Source organism: Hyaena hyaena, unplaced genomic scaffold (genome assembly GCF_003009895.1).
Source record: "Hyaena hyaena isolate Hyena2069 unplaced genomic scaffold, ASM300989v1 scaffold_582, whole genome shotgun sequence".
Lineage (NCBI taxonomy): Eukaryota > Metazoa > Chordata > Mammalia > Carnivora > Hyaenidae > Hyaena > Hyaena hyaena.
In genome coordinates this window covers 982,554-1,004,928 of record NW_024081214.1, presented here as the reverse complement: position 1 = coordinate 1,004,928, position 22,375 = coordinate 982,554, and the positions used below count along the sequence as shown (strand labels likewise).

Genomic DNA, 22,375 nt, shown 5'->3' with positions numbered 1-22,375 from the left:
GGTTCAAGCCCCGCATCAGGCTCGCTTTTGTCGGTGTGGAGCTTGCTTCAGATCCTCGGTCCCCTCTCTGTACCCTCCTCCCCTGCATTCGCTCTCTCAAAAATAAACAAACATTAACAAAATTGTTTAAAAAGAAGTGTTTTAATGATTATTGTGTGTCAACTATACGTCATTTAAAAAGAAATCTGATTATTGGGTTATACGTTTTGAACTGAAGTGACAGGACTCAGAGTGAGAATATGTTAAAATTCTTGATACAATGACTGCCTATTTTTACAGATTTACTTTCAACCTATAGTATAAACAAAAACTATATATATATAAAACACTCTCAGAGGATCATTTTCAACTTCTCAAAAGGTGATTAGTAAATATACTTGGATGTCATAACTTAAAAATAATTACATACAACCCAACTGATCAAATATTTTGAAAACAATCTTACATATTTGGAATTTCTACTGATAAACTCATTTAATTATCTATTTATGTCTAGAGTAATTAGAAAAAAACAGAATCCACCTAAAAGTTAAAAATGATGTGTGATAGGATGCTTAGAAGTAAACAGCAGAAGTCATTTCAGGTGAGCATGGGGCTAAGTGGGTAATAAGATAGATACTTGAGGTAAAGCAATTGCTTCCCAGCCATGATTTAGCTCTAAATTGCCTGGCGGTTAAGACACAAGGGAAAACATGTCAGCATTTATTTTAGACATGACATACTATAATTTTTATCACTAGAATTCCTATTTGAACATAACTTTAAGGTCTGTTCTGGTCCTGAGCATGTGGGAAAATGATAAACCCAAGTTTCACACATCAGGTCTACGGAGAAATGGGTTGTTTGTAAATAGTTAAAAAATTGAAAAGAAACATTTCCTACTAAAAAACTTGGGTAGAAACAAAATATACCTTGAATTTCATGGAGGAAAGTTTATAGAGGATTTCCCCCATGTGTTCACGGATGATGGACCATGTGATTTTATTGTCACTCTGCGCAGTGGTTTCAACAGCTCTACGGGCCATATCATAAAATGCAATCATGTTGGACAGCATCCCTACTGTCTTGTAGAATGGGCAGAACCTAGGGTAAAAATGAAAGTCAAAATAATTAACAAAATAAAATCCAAAGCAGGTTCATACTTCATCTACAAAATACCAGAGCATTAGCTTCTTTATTTAAATATGCAGACTACTTATATTTATCAGATAATAAGGAACAGGAAAAATAGGTAAAGATTAACAACTGCATACCCAGAGTTTGGGGGTAGAGATGGGATATGGCATGAATAATAGATGGAGATATATATTCATTCATTTATTTAAAGAGTGATGTTCTTTTTTAATCTAATAAAATAACTAAAGAGGAAGAACAATTAAACAGTACTGCTATAATCTAATGACTCTCTGAGGGTTCGTTTTTGTACAGTACAGTTAAAGGAATAACCCAAACAGTAAAATAATTGAGTTGCAAAGACTCCCTTGTGATAGTGGGGTGAAGGTTTAATGAATAACAGAAAACCAGAAAACTGCAATTTCCTAAAATGAACAGTGGTCCCTTCCCCCATTAATGTGTTCATTTTCACCTACCCGTACCTTTTAATAATGAGGACATGCAAGTTAATACTCAGCTTGGATCACATACATTCTTATCAACTTCCTGACACATTTAAAAACATTTGCATACACAATTTCATGCACATTCTGTATTATGCTTTCCAAGGAATTTTCCCCTGGTTGAGTTATTTTTGTATGGCTGGCCAGAACTTAAGTTCCTGATACAGACTGTTGAGGCTTACTGTTTATATTACTATATTTTCTGCTTGTCCTACATTCTCATAATCTTCCTATTTGTTCAGTTCCTTCTTCAGTCCAAATATGATCTGAGGGAGAAAAGCTAGCCTATGATGAAAAGGCTCAAAATGATCAAAGCTTCGAAGAGATGGAGATGGACATGTGGGTGGCTCAGTCAGTTAAGTGTCCAACTTTAGCTCAGGTCATGATCTCATAGTTCATGAGTTTGTTGGGCTCTGTGCGGACAGCTCAGAGCCTGGAGTCTGCTTCAGATTCTGTGTCTCCCTCTCTCTCTGTCCGTCCTCTGCTCACACTCTCTCTCTCTCAAAAATAACCACATTAGAAAAATTAAAAAAAAAAATAAATTAAAGAAATGGAGACTTTAAATAAGCCACAGTAGAAGCAGAGACAAGTGGGACATCTAACAGAGACTGGCAGAAAGAAACTAGGTCTACTAGGAAATGAAGCAGGAAAGTAGGACACACTTATTGAGGAAAAAAGTAGATGAGGCATGGGCAGTTGTAAGAGGTATTGAGGAAAGCTTCTGAAGGAGGCAATGATCCCCTCATTCTGCACACTATGCCACAATCTAATCTAATTAAAGATGGCTGGGTAGGGGTGCCTGGGTGGCTCAGTCGGCTAAGGGCCCAACTTTGGCTCAGGTCATGATCTCACGGTTCGTGGGTTCGAGCCCCGCATCGGGCTCTGTGCTGGCAGCTCTGAGCCTGGAGCCTGCTTTGGATTCTGTGTCTCCCTCTCTCTCAGACTCTCCCCTGCTCACGCTGTCTCTTTCTCTCTCTCTCTCTCTCAGAAAAAAATAAAACATTAAAAAAAAAGATGGCTGGGTAATGAATGAAAATACTGTCATAACTGCACAAATGAACAAAATCAAGACAAGGGGACATATGAGACCATTACATGTTTGCTCTAACAATCCAAAGAAACATATATTGAGTCAGAATTTTGTCTGTATTTGAAAAAAAAAAAAAGAATTCTAATGTGGAGGCAGTTCTTTCTTCAAAACCTAATAGAAAATCCTCAAATAAAAAAGAAAATCAGGATAGGTTACCTGTCATAAGGAGTATACCCATTTTGTTGTAAGAAATCGTCTTTGATAAGTTTTGCTACTTCCAGAGTGATTTTATCAGTTTCTGCTAGAGAAGCCTAAAAGAGAAAAAAAATATTTTTAGAAACTTACTTCCATAATGTGGGATTAGTGATTATAATCAATTAAGCAAACAAAAACTATATAATCAATACATAATCACCTATCACTAATAGATTCACTTTATAACTGCTTGCTGATTTTTTTTTATTGTAGTAAAAACCATATAACATAAAAATTTCCATCTTAGCCATTTTTAAGTGTAGTTCAATAGTGTTAAGTATATTCACATTGTTGTGAAACAGATTACCGTAACTGGTCACCTTGCAAATCTGAAACTCTATACCCATTGAATAGCAACTCTCCTTCTCTCCTCTCCCAGGCCCCAGAACCACTATTCTAGAATGTTTCTGTTTCTATGAATGTGACTGCATTAGACAGAATCATACAATATTTGTGTTTTTGTGACTACCTTATTTCACTTTACATAGTTGCCTCAAAGTTTATCCATGTTGTAGAATGTGTTGGGATTTTCCTTCCTTTTTAAGGCTGGATAATATTCTCTTATAATGCACCACATTTTGTTTATCCATTCATCAAAGGCCAGTAGCTTGTTTCCACCTCTTAGCTATTGTGAATAGGTGCTACTATGAACATGGTATGTATACAAATAAATTGGTTTTCTTCTTTTTTTGGAAATACTTTCTTCTTCACATCCTGGGCTCCTGTCTTAATTACGTGAATTTTGAGTCTTAAGTTTGTTTCAAAATCTATACATCCCACAAACAGTGAATTTTTAAAAAACATTACATGGTGTTTATAACTATATAAATGCAAAGTATAGTAAGCATGTACTTATTTATGTCAGCACTATTTTATTGGAATTGCTGTTAGAGCTTCTTTAAATGTCACTGCCTCAAAAGCTTTAACTTTTGCAATCACCCTAATCAGGCTAACAGGTAAAGATTTCTTGGGAATTGTGGGAAAGGGACAGGCTCAGTAAGTTAACTAGTCTTTTTTTTTTTTTAACAATGACTGGAATGCAGTACATTTTTTTTTTAAGTTTCATTTATTTAAGTAATCTCTACATCCAATGTGGGGCTCAAATTCTCGACCCTGAGATTAGAAGATGCATGCTTTTCTGACTGAGCCAACTGGGCGTCCCTTAACTGTAGTCTTTTGTCATCTTTTCACAACTAAGATCCTAAGGATCAGGTCTTCTGCTTCTCTTCTTTCTCCTACTTTTTAAATCCCTTTTATCTTTAATCTCTTCAACCATAGGCAAGTATTAAAATGTTTTATGTGTATCCTTTTATGTGCATAAATTCATGTGAAATGGGTATTTTATTTTCTAATAGTATTTTTAATTATGTAAGGCAGTTATATTTGTGTCTTTGGCACTTTTTCAGATCCATCCATGTTGCTGTGTGTCACACAGTCTGCTTCTAGCTCTTACATACCTCATATTCCACAGTATACAACTTCCCTATTTTTATTTTCCATCTTTGCCCTCAGTAAAGGGCACGGAGATTTCCTCTAACTTCCTGCCACCACAAACGTGTCCATTTAAGGACCTGTTTGGGAATTTCTTTTGAGATAAATATCTAGAAGCAGAACCACTAAGTCACAGGGTATACAAGCAAGTACTGTCACTGCTCTCCACAATGCCAGCACCAGATGACACTCCCACCAACAGCATACCGTCCCTGTATCCTCACACTACTTGGCGTTATCCAGCTTTCTTTTTTTTTTTTTTAATGTTTTATTTATTTCTAGGAGAGAGAGAGAGACAGCGTGAGCAGGGGAGGGCCAGAGAAAGAGGGAGTCACAGACTCTGAAACAGGCTCCAGGCTCTGAGCTGGCAGTCAGCACAGAGCCCGACGCGGGGCTCGAACCCATGAACCGCGAGATCATGACCTAAGCGAAAGTCGGACGCTTAACCGACTAAGCCACCCAGGCGCCCCTATCCAGCTTTCTGATATTTGCCATTTTCACTGGTATGACATGATATTTCATTATTGTTTGAGCATTTCTCCACACGCTTCTTAATCTTTTGTGTTTCCTCTTCTATAATCTGTCTGCTCCTTCCTTTGCCCATATGTCTGTTGCGAGTTCTAATCTTCTTGTTAACTAACCTGTTAGATAACAGTTCATTAGTTTTAGATGTTGCAAACTCCCTCCCAACTAGTCATTTGTTTTGTTACCTCTATCCATGGTAGGCCTTTGTTGAACAAAAAAAAATCCTTGCATTTGAGGAAACCAAAATCTTTTTGTTTTTATAACTGCTTGTGCATATGCATGGGGGTTTGTTTAAAAAGTCCTTTTCCAACCATTGATCACAGAGATATTCTCTTAACATTTAGCATCTATTAATTTGAAAGTCTCATCTTTCACACTTAAATTGCTAATCTGGAGTCTATTTTGTGTGTGTGTGTGTGTGTGGAATTAGGTAATGATGCATTTTTATTTTTTTCCAACTAAATAGTTTTCCACCATCACTGACTAAAACAATCCATCCTCCCTGCATTCAAACTGTGATATCATCTTTGCAATATGAAAACTCTATATACACATGAGTACATTTCCATTTTCTTTCACTGATCTATTTGTTATTTCACCAATAACATGTTTTTATTACATTAATACATGTTTTGTATTAATATCCAATGGAGTAAAAGCTCCCTTTTTATTATTCTTTTTTAAAGAACAGTATTTGTGATAGCCTATGAATTTCTAAATGATTACTAATTTATACAGAGGATGTAACCAGGAATTTGACTGGCATCACATCAAGTTTATACTATAAGTGCTATCTTCTTAATAAGTCTATGAGCTTTGACTATCTTCAGATTTTGTTTCATGTATTAGTTTTAAAATGTTTTCCACAGAAGAAACAATGTATTTTTGATTAATTCCTACATTCTAGTTTTTGTTACTATTGTGGACACCTTATTTTTATTTTTATTTCTTTATTTAAAAAATTTTTTAAATGTTTATTTCTGAAATAGAGATAGAGCAATAGCCTGGGAGGGGCAGAGAGAGAGGGAGACAAAGACTCCAAAGCAGGCTCCAGGCTCCGAGAAGTCTTAACTTCTGAAGTTATAACTCCAAGAAGTCGTAACTCCAGAGCCCGACATGGGACTTAAACCCACAATCCTGATCTAAGCCGAAGTCAGACACTTAACTGACTGAGCCACCCAGGCGCCCTTGTGGACAGTTTATTTTTAACTGCTATCGCTAATACAGAAATATTTCCTTGACTTTTTATGTTGAAACCCTCACCAAACTTGTATTAGTTCTAATCGTTTCTCTGTTAGTTGTTATTTTGTTATATGAGCATATTATCTACAAATAATGGTATTTTAATCTCTTTCAAGTTTTCTTTTTTACATCATTGGTTAGGTCTTCTGGCATTTGAACATAAGCAGTGATAGTATGCATTCTTGTCTCAATCCTGATATTTAAACAGAATGCATCACAAATTTTTCCATTAAGTAAAATGTTTTCCCTAAGTTTTAGTATGTTACCTTTAACAAATTAAGGAAGTTCTCTTCTATTCCTTGTTAACTAAGAAATTTTAAAAACTATAAATAAGAAATGAACTTCAAATATTTTTTCTACATTGGTTGAGATATCCCTTCTTCATTACATTAATTACATTGGTGAGTTACAATAATAGATCTTGTTGAATCATATTTGCATTCCTGAGATAAACTTTACTTGCTCATGATGTGTTATTTTATTCTTCTTAATACCCTAAAGAATCTGGTAAATAGTACTATTTAATTTAGGAATTTGATATCTATATTCACAAACAAAATACCACTGTGATTTTCTTTTCTTATACTGTCTTTGAAGGTCTTCTGTTTCTACTTCCTCTTAGTGTGGCCATAGTACTTATTTATAAAAAATGAGTATTTAATATGTGCTAGCTAGCTAATACTACTATTGTTGGTGGAAAAGAAATTAGGAGGTGACTTTATAACATGTAATAAAAAGAATAGAGCGAGATAGAGAACTCTGACATCCTGACTAGCACTGCATACTATTTGAGAAGTCATTCAATTCTGGAATTTAATCTGGCTAAATTTAATCATACCATCCTCCTTTGAAACATCAAGACATTGACACAAGAATATAAGTCACTGGTTTAAGGTCACACAGCTATTATTAAAAAAACTAGTATCCAATGCTTCTGATTCCTAGCTTTGGCGCTCCTACAAAAATATAACAGATCCAAACCATACCACTTCTAATCTGGTTGGTGATGGGTACATTCTATTTCAAAAAATAAAAGTAAATCCAGTGTTTCTTTCTCATCTACAATATAACCAGGACCATGCTAAGTATTACAAAGGATAAAAAGAATACAAAGGCCCTAACAATTTAATTTCTTCTTCTGATTGACCATTTTGAAGTGCAAGCCCCTCTTTAACCTGGGGAAGCTCTGTGCCTGCTTTGACCAGAACATAAGACAGAGTGATATACAAGTTTGGGGGCCTCAGTTTAAGAAGCTGTTGGTTTCCATTTCCTCGCTTTTTATATACTCTCTCTGATAGCCCTAAACTGCCACGTGGAGGCACTGCATAGAGAGAGAAACATCCAGCTGACCCCTAACCATTCTAGCCATCCCAGCCCAGGCACTAAACCTATGAGGGAAGAAACTTCCAGATGACTCCAGGCTCAGCCGCCACATGACTGCAACTGTATGAGGGCCTGAGCAAGAATGTCCAATAGCCCACCAGCCCCAAAACCACAAGCAGTAAAACACCATTCAAACCACTAAATATTGGAGTGGTTTGTTACTCAACAGTAGATAATCAAAACAATAATCATCTTTCTACCTTCCGTAATATAAATAGGACCCTCAAATATCTACTGGATAAAGGATAAGCTAAAATTCTATTACTTTAAAAAAATTTTAAAAAGGACTCATTTTGCTAGGTAAGAATCTGCATATCCATGGTTCTCTCTGTCCTTACAACACAGCAGTACAATGCACAGATCTGTCCTCCACGGGACTTAACCACTCACCTTTCCCACAAGTTGTACAATTTCTGCCAGGTCTTCTTCTTCCTGCAGAATCTCCTTAGCTTTGGTCCTCAGAGGAACAAACTCTGTGAAGTGTTTGTCATAGTACTCATCCAACGCACGCATGTACTTGCTATAGCTGATTAGCCAATTGACAGAGGGGAAATGCTTACGTTGAGCTAGTTTCTTATCTAAGCCCCAAAACACCTGATGTAAACAGAAAAAAAACAAATTCAAGATTTTTCTAAAAAAAAAAAGTAAAATTTAAAAAGCTTTGAAGTATATTTGTCCTAAATACATAATTCTGTATTTTTTCAGTCAAATTCTTTTTGGTATGTACCATGTATAACTGAAATAGAATAAAATTTATAGTTAAAAAATATATTCCTTTCAGTTCAAGATGGATATTATGTATATAATCAAATTCAAACTGCATCTGAATTTCCTCAATAATATGGCAAATCTGATAGTTAAAAAAAAATGTTGACTCTTTTGAAGATTTATTACGGTACAATATAAACAGAGGAACCAGAAAATGTCTATAGAGAAAGAATAGATTCTTCCCTTTGATTGAAAACTTGGAAACATTCTGATTAACCTGAAGGGTCAACCCAGTTAAGTTTAACAATAATTTTTCAAAGACCAAATGTTCATATATATTTTAGACATTTTTAAAAAGTTTTCTCCTATTTTTTAAAACATTTTAAAATTGTTTTAATGTTGTTTTTTTTTTTTGAGAGAGAAAGAATGTGAGCAAGGAAGGGGCAGAGAGAGAGGGAGACACAGAATCTGAAGCAGGCTCCAGGCTCTGAGCCGTCAGCACAAAGCCCAACGTGGGGCTCAGACTCACACACCATGAAATCATGACCTGAGCTGAAGTCGGATGCTCAACCAACTGAACCAAGGTACCCCTTAAATTTTTTTTAATGTTTATTTTTGAGAGAGAGACAGAGCTTGAGTTGGGGAGGGGCAGAGGGAGAGAGGGAGACAGAATCTGAAGCAGGCTGCAGGCGCCGAGAGGTCAACACAGAGCCGGATGCGGGGTTTAAGCCCACAAACTGTGAGGTCATGACCTGAGCTGAAGTTGGTTGCTTAACCAACTGAGTCATCAGGTGCCCCATTTTGTTTTGTTTTTCAACGTCTACTTATTTTTGATAAAGACAAAGTGTGAGTGGGGGAGGGGTAGAGAGAGAGGAAGACACAAGCTGAAGCAGCTCCAGGCTGAGCTGTCAGCACAGAGTCTGATGTGGGGCTTGAACTCATGAGGTGTGACATCATGACCTGAGCCAAAGTCGGACGCTTAACCGACTGAGCCACCCAGTCACCCCTATATTTTATACATTCTTCTTTGCTCCCCCTTTTCCTGCAATTTAAACTCAAAATATTAGCAAAGGTTAAACACCTTGAGAGCTATAAATTTAGCCTGACATTTCTTTTTATCAGACACTGATGGAAACAAGCAAATATTCTCTTTTTCTCAAATGAATAATACTTATGAATATATCAACATTTGTTTTCTTTACTATAGCCCTGATTTGTATACATACTTCATTTAGGCTTGTCTTAATGGCCAAGTTGGCTAGCTATCCACTACAATTCATGCCTTGTCACTGGGAGGCAGCTGCGAAGGCAGACATTACACTTCCCAGCTTTGCTTTCATCTGGGTGTGGCTAACAGAGTGAGTGGGGGGACTGCATTGGAGCCTAAAGTTCACAGAGCGGGTGTGCCTTCTCCACAGTTTCCTTTGTGGCAGCAAGATGCAGATGGTTAACAGTCTAGGTGATGATGGAGCCTAAGCTGGAAGGAACCCTGGTCTCTGAATTACTAGTGAATGGATAAGAGCTGCCCTCTGATAGGGTCATCTGCTTTAGACAATACTATGAGGAAAAAGAAACTTCTACTGGGTTTTTGTCATTATGCATTTAGGCCAATGTGTTTCTACAACTAGGGTTACTCTCAGTTAAAGGGTAGTATTATTCTAACATTAATAAAACTTTGCTATTCTGGATATGTTTTCCACTTACAGAAATTAAATTTTATAAATCTTAGGCAAAGAGCTAAGAATGAATGGACAGGATAAAAACTCTCAGTGACAAGAATGTTCCTAAAACAGACTTCCCTATTGCCTACTCTTTAATAAGTAAATTTAATACTTCACCATGATGTAGATAATATTAGGGCAGGGTTGGGAAAGCTCAGAAGCTGACTATGCCAGGAAAAGATATACCTGAACAATACCAAGAGTAGCAGATGTAACTGGATCAGAAAAATCACCACCAGGCGGAGAAACCCTAAATTTAAATGAAAAAAAAATCATTAGAAAAGCTGAAGAAAAAATAGCTGGTATATGAAAGTAAAAGTTTTTTGGAAGTTAATTTCTAAATAACTTTATAACTAACCTTTGACAAGAAAATCTTACATACAAGTATTAATAAAAATCAATACTAAGTTGCAAAAAAGAATGGTAACTATTGAATGCCTTTAAGTGCGAGAAATGAGTGATATCAGTTTCGTGATTCTAATCAAATAGATGAAGCAGAAAGGAAGAAAAAACTCTAAGAACATATGGCTTCATGTAGTGATCATGGATCTTTGTTTTTCTCTACAATCTTACCTAAATAGTCTATAGTTTTCTAAGTTACTCTTAAGATATTGTGACTTATATATAATAAATCAGTTAACTCAAATAACTAGAATATACAGGGACGTCACCAAACTACACGCCCGAAAAACAAACAATCCAGTGAAGAAATGGGCAGAAGACATGAATAGAATATACAGGGACAACCTAAACATGTACATTGTAAAGAGCTCCTCTTGTGACCCTATAGGGCAACCTTGGTTAAGAACCACTACCCTCAGAGGAAGCTGATATTTTCTCTTTAAAATATACGACTTTTTAATTTCTTTTGAAAAGTAAATGGTTCAGATGCTTACGCTCCTACAATGCTGACACTTCCTTCTCTTTCAGGATTTCCAAGACATTTTACCCTGCCTGCTCGCTCATAGAAAGAGGCCAGACGGGCACCAAGGTATGCAGGATATCCACTATCTGAAAAGCGAAAAAAAAAAAAAATTTTAATGTTTATTTTTGAGAGAGAGAGAGAGGCAGAGAATAAGCAGGGGAGGGGCAGAAAGAGAGGAGACACAGAATCTGAAGCAGGCTCCAGGCCCCACAGAGTCAGCACACAGCACAGAGCCCTACGCAGGACGACCTCACAACTGTGAGACCATGACCTTATGTGTGAAGTTAAATGCTTCAACAACTGAGCCACTCAGCTGCTCCATGAAAAGAAATTTAAGAGAGGTTCTAATCAGTCCTAAAAGTCCTATCAACCTTTTACTAAGCAACACAAAGACTTACCTGCAGGCATTTCAGCTAAGCGACCAGAGATTTCTCTAAGGGCCTCCGCCCATCTAGAGGTAGAGTCAGCCATCATACTGACGTGATAACCCATGTCACGGAAATATTCTGACAGCGTAATTCCTAAATTGGGGAGAATATTACAAATTATAATTCTATAATGTAGAATCCTGACTTTGTCACCATTAAGAAAACAATAAAGCATGAAAACAATAAAACAAAAACAATAAATAAATTAATTTCCACAAAAACAACAAAGCAAATAAATACATGAGGCAAACTGTTAGCTGTTCACCAAAATCCCTTCCCTCTTCTTTTGTGCATTTAGCCGAATTATATTTCCCAGCCTCCTTTGTATTTAGATGCGACCATGTAACTGACCTCTAGCTAACAGAATGAAAGTGAAAGCTAACAGGCAAGCCACACATTCTTCCATGCTCTTTATTCTTTCTGGCTTACTGAGATGGACAGGACTCCCAGGAGCCCTGGAAGTCAGTAGTTGAAAATGGAAGAGTACTTTTCAGTCTGGGTCCCAGCCCAGAATGATAGAATGAAGAAGAGTCCCCCTGGCCACTTGAAAAAACATCTGTTATCCTGAGCAATGACAAGTTTGGGTTTATTTGTTGCCAAAGCCTATTCTAATATTGTACATTTAATTTTTTTATGTTTGTTTATTTTTGAGAGAGACAGAGCATGAGTACAGGAGGGACAGAGAGAAAGGAAGACACAGAATCTGAAGCAGGATCCAGGCTCTAAGCTGTCAGCCCAGAGCCCAACGCAGGGCCTGAACTCACAAACCAGGAGATCGTGACCTGAGCTGAAGTCAGAAACTTAACTGACAGTCACTCAGGTGCCCCAATATTGTACATTTTAAAAAGTAGGAAAACACTTTTCCTCTATTCTTCGTTGAGACAATTAAGTCTGAAATTAATTTCCATTGTAGCTTTTGTCTACATATCACACATACACATACATCAACTAGTTTGCTTATTTTTCAAAAGTAACAAATGTTAACACAAGTAATATCTTAATTATCCAGATCAGTCTGCTGTGTATATCAGGTTCTGTTCTGTTAAATCACTTATAGTAAACCATTTAGAACAAGCTAATAGAAAGAAGTCCTAGGTTCTAGTTCTTGTTCTGTGATTAATTTCCACAAACTAAATTCATTTCCCACTGTGGTTTCCTAATCAGTCAAAATGGAAAACTCTTGTTTTATCTATGTGTATGTATCAGATGAAATGATATGTATAAATGCCCTCTGAAAGTACCAAGTACTATGCAACTCTAAGATAATTATAAACTTACAATATTTGCTAAATTATAATAGTCCCAAAATCTAATACTCTGGTTCCTTTAGCAAAGAAAGAGTTATATAGGAAAACAAAATAGTGCTTTACTATTTATCATATTGTACTTTCAGAATAAGAAATATTGATATTTGAGGCTTCTAAAAAATGATTCCATGAATGAAGTCTTTATAAAAATATTGCCTCTCGTTATTAAGTCTTAAAAAAGGGGACACCTGGGTGGCTCAGTTGTTTAAGTGATCCACTCTTGATTTTGGCTCAGGTCGTGATCTCAGGCTTTATGAGATACAGTCCTGAGCACTGAGTGGAGCCTGCTTGGGATCTTCTCCCTCCCTCTCTTTTTGCCTCTCCTCTGCTTGCACTTTCTCAGAAATAAATAAGTAAACATTTAAAAAGCTTAAAAAAAAAAACAATTATCACATATTTCAATCTGATGACAGGATCAATCCTTAGTTATATAAGCATACATAGCTGCACTTTAAGACTCTGTGATAATACTAATGTTTGTATGTATGTAATAGAGAGACGATGGAATAAAAAGATACATGAGTAAAGTTCAAAGAGTTTTCAGTGCTTACTAGTTAAAAAAACAAAAACAAAAACAAAAGACCTCAGACAAAATTAAAAGATGAACAAACTGGGAAAACACTGGCAACTCATGACAGATAAAACCAATTTAAAAGAGCTTTATAAGAACTCCTATCCAAAAGGAAAATGGACAGAAAGCAGCTTTCAAATGGTTAATACAGATAGGAAAGAGGCTAGCTGAAAGAAATACAGACTGAACAGGTATCTTTTTAAAAAATTTTTTAAATGTTTTAAAATTTATTTTTGGGGCTGGGCAGAGCGTGAGCAGGGAACAGGCAGAGAGAGACGGAGACACAGAAACTGAAGCAGGCTGTCAGCTGTCAGCACTGAGCCCAATGCGGGGCTCAAACCTGTGAACCGCAGATCATGAACTGATCTGAAGACAGCTGCTTAACCAAATAAGCCACCCAGGTGCTCCCCGGCTTTTTTTTTTTTAACACATTTTTTTAAAATGTTTTTTAAATTTATTTTTGAGAGAGAGACAGAACACAGACTGAATAGGTATCTAATAAAGCAGGAATAGTAAAATGTTAGTTGTTAAATCCAGGTGCTAAGTATATCAGTGTTCACCATGTGTTTGATAATTATCATTACGAAGGGTTACAAAACCTAGCATTGGTGAAGATGTGGAGAAACAGGACTCTTGTTCACTATTATCCTTTTTAAGGGCTATCAAAATCTAAAATCTACATTAACAGTTGTATGCTTAGCAATTTTACTTTTACAAACTTACCTTATAAAAATGTACAAAGAAACATGCACAAAACATGAAAAGAAACTGTAAAAAACACACATAAGGATGTTTTAGTGAATCAAGGTTTGTGATAGCAAAAAAAAAACCCAAATACAAAAAAACAAAACCCATCAATAATTTAAGTGTCTACCAGAAAGATGTTGGGTAAACAGATTATGATACAACCATACAGAAGGGGTACTGGGAAGCCATTTAAAAGAAGTAGGTAGGCTTCTTGTCTTAAAATAATAGGAATATGTCCCTTTCCTTTCTCATAAAAGTAATCACCAAACAAGGAGAACAAGAAATATAAAAAACACAAACTATATTACCAAAAACTAGGGGACATGTTTAGCTCCACAACAAAATAATGAGGAAAGCCACCGAAATGAGATAAAACCCAAACATGGATGTGGGAAAACACCAAGAATTCACCTGAAGCTGCATATCTCAGATTACGCTTCTGTAAAACTAGGGCAAAGCCAAGAATCCTTTGTTTGAAACACTGCACCAGGGTTACTGGGTGCTGGCAGGAGTCCCTTGGATCCAGTATGGCATCAAGGAGAAGTAGGGTGATGGGGACAAACAAAATGCAGGTAGGCGCTCTTAGAGTGAGGAAAAAGTGGGTGAGGCAGGGTAGAAGAGAAAGAATTCACTGTAAGCGACCTTGTGGCAGTCGATTTCTGTTGGCAGGAGATCAAAGTAACTTATACAACTCCATGCCACAAGCTCCACAAACTGCCATGAAGCAATCCCGTCTCCCCTCCCATCTCCTGCAGAGATGAGTAATGGTAACAATACACATCTTGTATTTTGTGTAGTTCCCACAAGAAGAAAAACGACAGAAGAACAAATAAAATGATGGTCAAAGAACATGCCAAAGAACAGGTGAAAACTGTGACCACAATTAATTAATGAAAGAAACTATTAATAACGCATCTTACCGCACAATAAAATCTCAAAGAATATACAGTAAAGTCAGAAAAGAGGTTTCATGAGCCAGCCGAGCTCAACAAAGAGTAGGATGAAAAAATAAAGCCATTATGGAAATGAACATTTCATTAGAAGCAAAGTAAAGAATAACCACTGATTATCTTGTGAGCAAATGAACAAAAGGCTAAGTAAGGATTAGAAAGGAAAAGATACATAAAGAATACAGATAAAGAAGACCCGATATGTCCAGTTTGAAGAAGTTAACTAGCAGAAGAGAAAAGTTTGAGAAACAATTCTTGAAAACTTTCCAAAATAAAAGACATGTTCATAAGCTAAAAAGGTAACTACATCTCAGGAAAAAAATTATCAAAACTATCAACACTGGCATATATCTTAATAAAGTTATAAAACTTAATTTTTAAAAAATATTTTAATGTTTATTTAGTTTTGAGAGACAGAGAGAGACAGTACATGCGTGGGGGAGGGGCAGAGAGCGAGGGAGACACATAAGCCAAAGCAGGCTCCAGGCTCTGATCTGACAGCACTGACCCTGCTGCAGGGCTTGAACTCAAGAACTGTGAGATAATGACCTGAGCAGAAGTCGGATGCTTAACCAACTGAGCCACCCAGGCACCCCAAAGTTATAAAACTTTAAAGAGAAATTTCTTTGGGCAAAAAAAAAAAAAAAAAATACCTTCTATAAAAGGAAAAAAGTAGGTTGACTTCAGAGCTCTCCCTAGTATTTAATGCTACAATAAAAGTTCTCAAGGAAACAAACATTGATCCAACATATTTTAGACCAAACTACTATTAAAATTTAAAGGTAGTAGAGGGGTTCCTGGCTGGCTTAGTCAGAAGAGTGTATGACTCTTGATCTCAGAGTCCTGAGTTTGAGCCCCATGCTGGGGGTAGAGATTACTTAAAAAAAATAAAAAATGAAAACAGGGGTGACTGGGTGGTTCAGTCGGTTTAAGGATCCGACTTTGCCTCAGGTCACAATCTCATGGCTTGTGAGTTTGAGCCTAGCATCCAGCTCTGTGCGGACAGCTTGGAGCCTGGAGCCTGCTTCAGATTCTGTGTCTCCCTCTCTCTCTCTGACCCTTCCCCTCTTGCACTCTGTTTCTCTCTCAAAAAATAAACATTAAAACAAAACAAAACAAAAAAAACAAAGAAAATTTAAAGGTAGTAGAGAAAAAACCAACCTTTGAGGAAATAAGAATTCACAGAATGTAGTTTCCCCTGAGTCTTTCTTAAAGAAACTTTCAAAAGTCAGATTTTAGCCAACCACAAAATAAATGGAGAAATTATAGGCAAAAGACTGTATGTGGGGACTGACTCCATTTTACTTTAGGTTTAAGGCTAATAAGAATAGTGTATGCAAGGTTAAACAATAGAATGTGAATATCATAAAACTGAAAATGTAGCAATAAAAGTACTAAAAAGCAGGGATAGAAGTGGGAGCAAAGATGGGAGGTAACACATAAGTGCACTGATTTTCTTATCTTTTGTGTCCAGCCATCAAAATATAATAATCCAAAGCTGACAATTATAGTTATAGAGATACAGGTATATTTGGAGTTTAGAGCAATGGTAAAACATGTAATGAAAAAAATGGTAGTAGATAGCATTGTTTTATGGTTATTAACAAGATTGAGACAATTCTATAAATATCTTATACTGACATATCCTCAAGATATAGTACATAAAGCATTTTCTATTTTTACTTATTTATTCACTTTTGTAAAGCATTTTTTACAAGTTAGAAATATGGTTACACATACAAAGTATTTTAGAATGAAAGAAACATTCTTTGGACAAAGAAAAGGTTTGGTGCTGGCTTTACACTTAAGAACAGATGTAAACTGCATTTATTTCAATTCATATACTCACCAGTATAAATAGAAGCTTCTCTAGCAGCAACAGGCATATTGGAGGTATTGGCTACCAAAGCCGTCCTCTTCATAATTGATTCCACTTTACCATCGACTTCCATCGTGAGCTAGAGGCAAACAATCTATTGTGATCCTCCCATTTCCAAAGAGAACATTCCAGTTCCCACTTTTACAACTTACCCATATTTAATCCTTCTTATTATCAGTTTCCTCAGAGTAATATTCCTCATCACTCCAACCTCTCCTCCCTGCCCCATTGTGCATTATTTCCATTTCATAAAGTCCATTATTTTATGGAAAAAGGAATATTACTTCAACAACCTAGTAGATCATATAAAGCCAATATAAAGTTCCCATCTATAAATATTTTGTCTATTTTATCTTTCTACCAATAACTGAAAGCCACCAGACCACAAAGGGAAACTCTGAAGTATTTGACAGAAAAATTCAAATTCCTTTCCTGGAATATACATATTGAATCACAAATATAATCAGAAAATGCCTTAAGAGATCCTTGACAAATGAGAGCATTGCTCTAGGTCTGACACAAAGCTCTATTAATTGCCAACAAAAGTTGGTTAGTGGTATTTTCTCTAGAATAATATTTGAAGCTTTATATGTACAGACCTCTGGGAAGTCCCGGAGGACTTCAGACATCTCATTTCCTCGTTCACCACATCCTACATAGATGATCACATCACTGTTGGAATACTTGGATAGAGACTGTGATATCACTGTCTTTCCGCAGCCGAAAGCCCCCGGGATTGCAGTGGTTCCTCCCTGTACACATCTGAGCGGAGAAAACAAAGTGTAGATTACTTTACTTGCTAATTACTACTAACAAATAAAGTAGGTAAGTGACACAGAAGTACAAGTTGAAGAAAGAAAGCACTCTGAAATATTTTCATCTCTATCTATATATACAAAGATAGATACACAGATACAATAATTGCTCCCCCAGCTGGTAGCTATAAGAGTGTATTTTTTTTATTATCATTAACCATCTCTACCATCTTTATTTTTTTTTTTTAATTTTTTTTTTTAATGTTTTTTTAATTTATTTCTAGGAGAGAGAGAGAGACAGCGTGAGCAGGGGAGGGTCAGAGAGAGAGGGAGACACAGACTCTGAAACAGGCTCCAGGCTCTGAGCTGGCAGTCACCACAGAGCCCGACGCGGGGCTCGAACCCACGAATCGCGAGATCATGACCCAAGCGAAAGTCGGACGCTTAACCGACTAAGCCACTCAGGCGCCCCTCTACCATCTTTAATAGCTGGATAGTGAGGGTATATGCCATAAAGTACCTGGGGAAAATAATATGAAAATAAAACAGTACTAACGATACTTGGAATGCTTATACAAATTAGTTCATGTAAGCACAATATTGGAATTAGAGCTAAAAGAAAAATTTAAACAGCTTTTTTCTAAGTTGCCTTACAGCAACTTATAGGCAAAACTTAAGGCAAAAAATAAGACCTAAGAAAATCGTATCTTGCTATAAAGGTTAATGAACAAAGATTTTGTTAAGGTGTTATGTGAATCCCTTTTTAAACACTGAATAACCATTTATAAAGTACTTCCTAGGCACTAAAAACTGCTTGGAGATGCAGGAGAGACACCAGCAAATAAGATAACCGTGTTTCTGGCTCACATTCCAGTGGGGTAAACCAGAGAGTCAGCTGGTGGTTAACAGTGCCATTTAGCAACTACATTCAAACTTTCCCTAAGTGGCGGCAATAGAGAGTGAAATAGAGTAGGACTTGGGACCCTACTTGGATATACCACCTTGCACCGATTATCTGAATTTCTCAGTAGACTGTGTGTAGACTTGGGAGAAGGAGGTGGCTGGACTGATTCAGTTGGGATTTTGTTGTGTGGGTGTGACAGAAAACAAAGGAACAAGAAAATACAGTATACTGGCCAGTATCCACAAGAGTGACAGGCTATTAAGCTTAAGTTGGTTCCTGAAGGATATGGAAACAGGAGGTGCTGACTAACAAGAAGTCACAGGATCAAAGATCTTGTGAGAAATAGTGAGAACAACTCTGAGGATAGGTTTGAAAGAGTTAAGTGGGATATATGTGGTTTGGTAATTAGAAGTTGAAGGAGTTATTGTATCATGGCTTCTGTCTTTTCTGTGAATTAAATGATGAAGTCTTTTGTTGACAGTAAAGCAGAGTATGGTGAAGTGTGAGATTTAAAGAGAGGAGATTTGAGGTTTTTAAGTAGTGGATGAAGAAAATGGCAAAAAGCAGCCTATAAATTAAGAAAGATTCCCAGGCAGCACAGAGAGCCCAGTTGGTTTTAGAAACCACACTTATAGTGACACCAACCTACTTACACCAATCTAACTTATAGTGACACCAATCTACTTACACCAATCCAACTTACAGTGACACCAACCTATTTACACCAATCTAACTTACAGTGACACCAATCTACTTACACCAGTCTAACTTATAGTGACACCAACCTATTTATACCAATCTAACTTATAGTGACACCAACCTACTTACACCAATCCAACTTACAGTGACACCAATCTACTAATTCTGGGATAGCTAAATAAGATAGCTGTATTGTTTGGGTACAGATTTGCTGGAAATTTTATTTTTTCAAAAAGTGTTAGAAATAATGCTCTTTTTGCAACTGAGAAACAATGAACCTCCTTCAACGATTTGACTCCATAATAAGCACTGGCAATATATGAACATATTTAACTAATTCACTATTATTTCTCAAGACAAAATTTATTACAGCATTAGCATATAAGATATCTCTAAGGAAGTGAAACAATAAGCACATATAATCTTCTGAGGAAAAACCACAGAACACAGCTCAAACTTACGGAAAAAGGGCATCAAGGACCCTCTGGCCAGTCAAGAGGGGATGATTAGCAGGCAGCTTCTCAGTGACAGGCCGAACTTGACGTACAGGCCATACTTGGACCATGCTAAACTTTTCCTTTATACCTTCAAATTCAAGTTCCAAGACAACATCCTACAGAAATACAGCAGGACATTAAGTACAGTCAAATTTACGAACATTTCTTCTTCTAACATCAAAGTAATCCCAGATTCCTCTTGGGGACAGAAAGGTAGTATGTGGAAATGGATTTATACTTCTTACTGCAAATCTTTATATATATATATATATATAAAACATATATACATATTATATTATGTATATATATATATACATATATATATATATACAAGGAAGCTCAGCACAGAGCCCGATGACATAGGGCTCACTCCCATGAGTTATGAGATCATGACCTGAGCCAAAACCAAAGTCGGACAACCAACTGACTGAGCCATCCAAGTGCTCTGGAAATCTTTATATACAGTTCTAATTTTATTTTAATAAGGTGCATTTATTAGTCTTTTAATGCTTAAAATATAGGAGTTGAGAAAGACGGATTTCAAATTACGGGAGAATAGTTAAAAAGTTAAATGGATATGGACAGTGACAGGTATCAAAAGATACAAAAGATACTCTTGGGGCTGAAGTAGAAATGAAAGCTTTCATAATTTACTTTGTATCTTTCTTTTGTTTATTATAGTGATCTCATACTGATATAATGAAAAATACTTATTAAGAACCCTAAGATATCTAATAAAGTCAAACACAAAAGCAAAAAGATAATGAGTAATACATTTATGAACACTAGGATTGTTTCAACTATTCACAAACAATTCCAATGTCCACAGACAGCAATCTGTAATTTTGCTGCTACATGAATTTGAACTACCTCAGAGTGTTCCTTCCATGTGTGTGAGTCTTTAAGCTGGTAAAGCCAGCTGATTGCTCTGAATCCTAACTCTTCTGCTTTCTATATTTTACAGAGCACAGACTTACTCTTGAGAAATGACTAGAAAATTGTTTTTATCATATTTTGTTTGGAGCAGACTGTTACAATGGTCTTCTTAATAAAGTTATCTTCATATCTACCAAGACTATTATTAGTCTCCTATATTTGATTGACTATCAGTAACATTAAAGGACTAAGTTTTAAACAGCCAAATCCAGAGTTAGAATTCATATAACCCATTAAACAATTAATTATGCAATGTAGATTAGCAGTTAAAATCAAAGACTACTCTATGCCTAAAGAATCAAGGCTTAAAATGAGCATAAATTAAGAAGGGAGGAAAATGTTACACTAGATTTTGCTTTCCCTTAAAAAAAAAAAAAAAAAGAGGCTCCTGGGTAGCTCAGTCAGATAAACAGCCAACTTTGGCTCAGGTCATCATCTCGCGGTCTGTGATCAAGCCCCATGTTGGGCTCTGTGCTAATAGCTCAGAGCCTGGAGCCTGCTTCAGATTCTGTGTCTCTCTCTCTCTCTCTGCCCTTCCCCCACTCAAGCTCTGTCTCAAAAATAAATAAATGTCCAAAAAATTTTTTTAACTAAAAAAAACCAAAAAGCCCCCAACAACTTAGTGTGTTCTGCTTTTTGTATTCCCAAGGCTAAGTTTAAAAATAAAATCTTACATAAAAAATAATTATGGCAGTTATTTACAGGAAACAAGTGTTGGCAAGAGAAAGGGGAACCCTCTTACACTGTTGGTGGGAATGCAAACTGGTGCAGCCACTATGGAAAACAGTGTGGAAGTTCCTCAGAAAGTTAAAAATGACCTATCCTATGATTCAGCAATTGCATTACTAGGTTATTTACCCAAAGGATGCAAAAATGCTGATTCGAAGGGACACATGCACCCCAATGTTTATAGCAGCATTATGAACAACAGCCAAATTATGGAAAGAGTCCAAATGTCCATCGACTGATACACACACCCACACACAGGAATATTCTCAGCCATAAAAAATAAAATCTTGCCATTTGCAATGATGTGAAAGGAGCTACAGAGTATTACGCTAAAACAGAAAACAAGTCAGAGAAAGATGAATACCATGTGATTTCACTCATGTGGAATTTAAGAAACAAAACAGATGAACATAGGGGGAAAAAAGAGAGGCAAACCAGAAAACAGACACTTAACTATAAAGAACAAACTGAGGGTTACTGGAGAGGAGGTAGGCAGGAGGAGCTGTTATAAATGGATGATGGGTATTAAGGAGGGAACCTATTGTGATGAGCAATGGGTTTTTATGTAAGTAATGCCTCACTTCATTCTACACCTGAAATTAATATTATACTGTATGTTAACTAACTGGAATTTATATACTTTAATTTCTTTAATGTTTATTTTTGCGACAGAGAAAGACAGAGCATGAGCTGGGTAGGGGCAGAAGAGAGGGAGACACAGAATCTGAAGTAGGCTCCAGTCTCTGAGCTGTCAGCACAGAGGCCGACATGGGGCTCTAACCCACAAACTGTGAGATCATGACCTGAGCTGAAGTCAGATGCTCAACAGAATGAGCCACCCAGGCACCCCACTAACTGGAATTTAAATAAAAACTTGAAAAAAAGGGAAAAGGGGAATCTTGTACAACATGATGACTGTATATGACAGTATAGTACTCTATACTTGTAAATTGCTAAAGAGTAGATCTTTTTTTTTCTTCTCAATATTTTTATTTATTTCTAGGAGAGAGAGAGAGAGAGAGAGAGAGAGAGAGAGAGAGACAGCGTGAGCAGGGGAGGGTCAGAGAGAGAGGGAGA

At 36.5% G+C, this 22,375-nt stretch overlaps 1 protein-coding gene across 1 annotated transcript in view; it reads right to left on the bottom strand.

Annotated features, from left to right (window-relative positions):
* The window catches only part of ATP6V1A (ATPase H+ transporting V1 subunit A), a 65,961-nt gene that overhangs the window by 4,574 nt on the left and 39,012 nt on the right, over positions 1-22,375 (bottom strand). The window contains exons 5-13 of the mRNA XM_039256633.1: positions 19,598-19,749; positions 17,378-17,540; positions 16,749-16,857; positions 11,295-11,417; positions 10,868-10,982; positions 10,158-10,221; positions 7,933-8,136; positions 2,863-2,957; positions 912-1,083 (exon numbers count right to left, since the gene is read on the bottom strand). Of these exons, the coding sequence (XP_039112564.1) occupies positions 912-1,083; positions 2,863-2,957; positions 7,933-8,136; positions 10,158-10,221; positions 10,868-10,982; positions 11,295-11,417; positions 16,749-16,857; positions 17,378-17,540; positions 19,598-19,749 (1,197 nt within the window). The remainder of the gene's footprint in view (positions 1-911; positions 1,084-2,862; positions 2,958-7,932; positions 8,137-10,157; positions 10,222-10,867; positions 10,983-11,294; positions 11,418-16,748; positions 16,858-17,377; positions 17,541-19,597; positions 19,750-22,375) is intronic.